The 5807-nt window shown below is 45.9% G+C and overlaps 3 protein-coding genes across 3 annotated transcripts; 2 read left to right on the top strand and 1 right to left on the bottom strand.

Moving 5' to 3' along the window:
* Positions 1–570: 570 nt before the first annotated feature.
* PHALS_04814 (uncharacterized protein) lies at positions 571–795 on the top strand (the record flags this gene model as incomplete). The annotated part of the gene is made up of 2 exons (XM_024718658.1): positions 571–641; positions 672–795. 2 exons carry the CDS (start codon positions 571–573, stop codon positions 793–795), a joined length of 195 nt encoding a protein of 64 aa, XP_024584035.1.
* A 784-nt stretch (positions 796–1579) lies between these two features.
* Positions 1580–2578, bottom strand: PHALS_04813 (atp synthase mitochondrial f1 complex assembly factor 2; the record flags this gene model as incomplete). The annotated part of the gene is made up of 3 exons (XM_024718657.1): positions 1580–1777; positions 1856–1884; positions 1942–2578. 3 exons carry the CDS (start codon positions 2576–2578, stop codon positions 1580–1582), a joined length of 864 nt encoding a protein of 287 aa, XP_024584034.1.
* Positions 2579–2917: 339 nt separating this feature from the next.
* PHALS_04812 (dna-directed rna polymerase ii subunit rpb4-like) lies at positions 2918–3530 on the top strand (the record flags this gene model as incomplete). The annotated part of the gene is made up of 3 exons (XM_024718655.1): positions 2918–3078; positions 3157–3246; positions 3314–3530. The coding sequence occupies 3 exons, from the start codon at positions 2918–2920 to the stop codon at positions 3528–3530; spliced, it is 468 nt and encodes a 155-aa protein (XP_024584033.1).
* Positions 3531–5807: the final 2277 nt, after the last annotated feature.

The following is a 5807-nucleotide window of genomic DNA, read 5'->3' as shown; positions in this document are numbered from 1 at the left end:
CAGGCACGTCACAGAAGCATACAGGGGCGTCCTTGGGGTAAAATGTACGCATCACCACGAGATTTTGGCCGTGCTGGTCGGCATACGACAATGACTTTTTGATAACAGTCGAATACTTCACCGTCACCATCGTGGTCGTCGACAACTCGTCTAGACGCGAGCTGCAGGAGGCGTTGTCACACGTAAAAGAACTGTTCTTACGTAGACAAGTTGGTTGGCACAGCACGCGTTGGGGACGATGATGGTCGTACGGAAGCTTTTGTATTTCATACATAAGGAACTAGTCGATTTTTAAGCCTTCTTTTTCAATATGCGCTACCAAAATTGAAGACGAATGCATATTTTTGAATTAGGTAGCCTTTCTCCTAACAAAGATTTTAGCTCTACATGTCTTTGTCATTCTCAGACGTATGAGCTGTGCACTACACTCGAAATACACGTCACACTTTTGTGTGATTGTGAGTATTCAGTAGGTATTGGTATTTATAATGATGATGGGGATGCTTCTGGGCTGTTGAAGAGCTGTATTATCGTATATTTTAAACGGTTACATGCACCAATAGTCATTGTATGCAGAGCAGCATTGGCACTTCGTTAAATGTAAGGGCTCTTGGTTCCGCTAATGGCGAGCTACTGAATTTGTGAGGACTTTTCCTTTGAGAATAAAACAGATATTTCGACTTATCCATCCCGGAGATTTTTCGACTTATCCATCCCGGGTTACTAGGCACGCTAGGAAAAAATATGTTTAACGCTAATCTTGGAGACTGGCAGCCCGAGAGGAAGGTGCGGTAATCGCTCGGCTTATCGTGCGTCGATGGAAGAACAGATTACACCCACCGTGCGGCTGCTGTTGATGAGCGTCCAGTCATTCAAAGGCAGAGACGCTGAAATCTATCTATCGAAATGCGAAAATCTGGGAAGACCATGGAAATGGCCATGCGCTTGACGGAGCGACAGCGAAGCGCAATAGCGGTCTCAAGCTAAAGCCACGTGCGAGAATGGACACTGACGTACAGAACCTTTGTCGTAAATGGATAAAGCTACACGCTCGTTATTTTCAGTACCTTACAACTTTCGGATTGATTTAAAAGAACTTCTGGCATGAATCTTACAAGTAGTGAGGTTGCGATTGAATATTTGGAACTTGTCCGGAAGCAAGCTGGACGTGCAAAGTCAATTAAATTGATACATTTCTGCAAGCTGCAGATTTGTTTCATTTTGTTGCTGTGAACGATGCCAGGCTCTGCTACTTCAGATGTAACAACAGCCTCTATAGCGCTCGCTATGTACTCAACGATACACTGAGCTTTATTCTAGCGGTTTTGCTCTCGCGACGGAATCACCATGTCAATTCGGGTCGCCGCGACATGCATAGCTTGATAACGAAATCACATAAGGCAAGTTTTGCTTTGTCGCGTTCATATTCGTGCTCAGTGTGTTGGATCGACTTGTTTAAGAACAGAATTTGCTTGACCTTAATAAACGAGAAGCTATTCTTCATCGTAATCTTTTTTTGCGCAAATGATTAGGGTAATAATTCGATGCCGGCAAAAAAGGCTCAAGCATTGTTACCACCTCAATGCTTATTCTCTAGCAAATAGAGCAAAAAGGATGCGCTCGAAACTTTCATGGCGCAATTAACGCGATCGAGATCGTGACCTCCCTCAACAAGTCCCCAGTTGCTGATCTGAAATTCTTCTTCCAAGCGGCTGACGTCGACTGCTTCCTTTGCCGTAATGTGACGTTTAAAGACGGCCAACGCAGTGATCAAAGACTGCATAAAGAAGCATCCACAAAGAACAAAATGAATATTAATAAATAGTTGAGCGTGCTTATTATGTTTGAAACAAACCTTGCACTCCTTTGTCAGCGTACGCACTGCTGTCAGTTCAAGATCACTCAGCTGCAGCAGCAACAGCAGCATTAGCATCATTTGACTCTTCATAATATCAATCACATGCAATACCGTTTCCAGATGCGCGCGCACATTTGTCAGAAGCTGCTGATCATGTGCCAGTTGGTCAATGCTACCGTAGCTCACGTCCACTTCGCCCTCGAATGTATCACTAAACCACTTGCGAATGGGCTTCCACTTTTTTTGCTGCAGCATCACAAGCTTCTCCTGTTTATCTGCCGTTACCTCGTAGCATATTGTATCTGTATTCAAATAGTGCATCATCTCGTCGATGGTTTCCTGACTACTGGACGTATACACAAGATCTAAGGCCGTGGACGCCAAAGTCATAATGGGCATTGTGGCTGGACGGATATCGTGAATCTGTGCATCCCACTCGTGGGCAACCGAATACGCCATGGCTGGTGTAGGAAGGTGGACAGGTTGCTGTCGCGGCGTCTTAATCGTCTTACCGTCAAGCGTGACGGCATAAAGCTTGCGTGGCTCCACTCCATCCTCTACCGTTGGCTCCGGTATCTCTTTAACGTCGACATCCTTATAAAAACGTAGCACACCCGTTATTTTCGGGCCAGCTATGCCACCACAACCCGCCTTGGCTGAAAATGCGCGCTGTGAAGCTGCAATTAGTAAGTTTAAGTGAGCCCTGGAGTTGTTCCCCATAATGCGGGTTCTCATACTTTGATAGTTTGATGTGTAGCTAGTGTGCATCATAATACGTGCAATGCCACAGTGGGCGAATCATTTGCACTAATTGCGAAAAGATCGAGATCAAGACTTTTGTTTAAATTGCAATGCACGTTTGTCCGTGGTTGTCTTCGCAAACATTTTGAGACTGATAAAAAAAAAAAAATCTTGATCGTCATGTCCGTGATTTCGGCAATTCTTCTGGCAATAAGCTCTTGCTTTTTCTCCAGCATACGAATGCGAGATTTATTAAAAAAATCGCATTTTTAGATGGTAATTTGGTGTGTAAACTGTGTACCTCTGAGATTAACAGCCATGTCATCCAACCCGCAGCATGTGGTAGACACCGAGGACGCGGCGGAGCTCAACCTAGGCGACGACTTCCGAAACGAGACGTGTCTATCTAATGCTGAAGTAGCTGTCATTCTGGAAAAGCAAAAGTCTGACTACGAAACGCAAGAGAAACAGTTAACGAAGTGCGTTTATAGCACGCTTGGAACCCTTTCTTCGTTTTGTTGTTGATCATCATATATTATTGCTGCGGTATTGTGTAGCGTATTTCGAAAGACTTATTCATATGTGCAGCGCTTTAGTGGTACTAAAGATCCTGTGATGAACCAGGCTTCGGTCACTGAGCTTCGCGAGTAAATCGCTTGGTGTTGCCTTGATGCCCCAAATAATGCTTAGTTGTGTCATATGTTTGTGGTACAGAGCGTTGATGTCACTTGTATTCCAGCGAGAAGAAGACAGCGGAACGATTGAGTACCGACTAGAAGAGTTCGAGATTGCATGCCTGTCTAATTTGAGCCCGGAAGAGGTTGAAGAGGCCGTAGCTCTCATTCCAAGTCTTCAAAAGCGCTTCGCTGAAGACGAAATCGAGGAGATTTTGGGCATTGTCTCTCGTACAGCGGCCCGCATGTTTGGCTAGCTTTTTCAGGCTCACGTGATGTCCCTTGTGACTTATAACGAATATTGACAGAACTTGCTATCCCAAACATCACAAAAAAATGAATTTAATCTGCTTGGATTCACTTATACAACATATATCGGTTGCCCATGCGTTGCATGGATAAATCATTATCGATGCCTTAATAGACACTAGAATAAATGGATTTTTGGCGTAATATACGCCGTAGAGTGTTCAACCTGTGATATTAAGAATTAGATCCACATTCGAGCTCTCGAATAGTGCATGTTGCATTCACATAAACGATTGAGCAATCGTTATAAACGATTGCTCTTTGGAATTAATAATTGTTATCAGTAATTTTTTGTTGCCTAACTATTTATGCAATATTAATTTGCATACGCTATTAATTTAGTGTCGACGTTTGACCTCGTGGATGAAAGTATTCAGTCGGGAATTCTCTAAAAAGTTACATTTAATGATGGAACGTTCATGATAGCGATGTGGAGTCTCAGCAATAATTAGGTTGAGATGCGATCAATGTTGTCGAGGTCTATCGCACTCGTTAAATCTGCATATGCTTACATACTGTACAAACCTATCATTTGCACAATTGTGCAAGTCCAACATTGTACAATTGTACGAAATTCATATTACACTGTTGCGTACTCAGGAAAATTTAAAGGTACCATATATTGTTACTGATTAAGGTCCGTGGTTCATTAAATAGGCATCTAGAGAAAACTAATGATGATTGATTTGTGAACTCACTTTATTACCTTGGAGGCTCTCATTCGGCTCATGGGTTGAGCCTGCGAGCCAATATCTGTGTTTTCGCCGACGCGGACATTTTCAGTCGAAGCTTTCTCTGTGCAAGGAGCACAGAAACTCTGTTGCCCTAGGTAGCCCTATCAATCAACCCCATGACCGAGACATGAATAGTTCTTATACTCTTGTCAGATCGGTACATGAGATGTTTGGTTCCCTGCCCCCCCGGACAGCTAGACATGCCTAAAAAGCTCTCGTCCAGCTCAAGAAGACCGTACACCGCGGGAATAGCCTCGAGGGCGACGTCGCCGTCTCTCTCTCCCGTCATACTGTTGACAAGGGTGTATAGCTGTGACGGTAGACGCACCCTGGGTCAGGGTGGACTCCCTGCGTCATGCTGATAATAGACGGCATCGCCGTCTTCTCTCTATCTAGGTTTTGCGTCCCATCGAGACCACTCAGCTTCGTCCAGTGTCCCCACTCCCTGCTTCATCGGAATCTTGATGTTATTAACAACATTCGGCGAAGAGCTGCTATTTCCACAGTTTTCGTCCAGTGGATAACGTGCCACTCCACGCGCATATGAAGGGCCTTGCCCAAGGTGCCTCGAACCTCGTCCGACCATGCCACTCATGGCATGCAGCAACTGCTTCGATACGCGAGCAGTGCTCAGTAAATTACGTGCCACTCCACGCGCATCACTAGGCCCTTGCCCTCGCCCTCGATGCCTCGGACCTTGTTCGACCAAGCTACTCTTGGCATGCAGCAACTGCTTTGATACTTGAGTAGTAGTCAGTGGGTTACGTACCACCCCACCTTTAGCCCGCGAGCTATGCTCGGAACACTTGTCCTAAACACTTTTGGTGTTCGACAACTCAGATACTCCGATACCCAGCACGTTGACTGTTCGGTCCAGTATCCGCGTCAGTAGCGCTTCTGCTTCTTAGCAGAGGTGGATTTATGACTCACCAAAGCTCCAATCAGGAGTGTGCGTGTAGCGCCCAAGGTTATCGGCCTTCAATCGATCTATGGCTAATTGTGTTCTAACCATTCCATACCAAGGATTAGGTCATACCTTGGATCCAAGGCTAGGACGAAGCTGCGTTCCACGCTATCGAGGTCGAGAAACTTGACGCCGAGGCTCACAGAGACCCTCAACACAGTGACACAAGTCCCCGTCGCCAAGCGAGCAGTGACGGTGTCACTCAACTGCGCTATCAACGCCTCAGCATACAGCTGACTTACTTCGATCGTGTCGCTTCGAGCGTCGTTGCCCTACGCCCCGAAATCGATAAGAATCTTTCATGGCTTTTTAAATCCCTTATAGGTCGCTTTTACGACCAGCAAGCCCGGCTTGCGTGTACGTTCCGTGCTCAAGAGCACAGAGCTCTTCGGGGCTGGGCCCTGCTGCCCTCTACCTCTTTGAGGCTCAACAGAACTCAGTCCTTCCCCAGTAGAGCGCCCCGTGCCTACTGTGTTACGGGGTACTCGTTCCCTGGTAACAGGGGTGTGTGTCACACGAGATGGTCA

Source organism: Plasmopara halstedii (genome assembly GCF_900000015.1).
Source record: "Plasmopara halstedii genome assembly, contig: Scaffold_2680, whole genome shotgun sequence".
NCBI classification, from domain to species: Eukaryota; Oomycota; class Peronosporomycetes; order Peronosporales; family Peronosporaceae; genus Plasmopara; species Plasmopara halstedii.
Note: the sequence above shows the minus strand (reverse complement) of the source record. Positions and strands in the feature narration are given on the sequence as shown.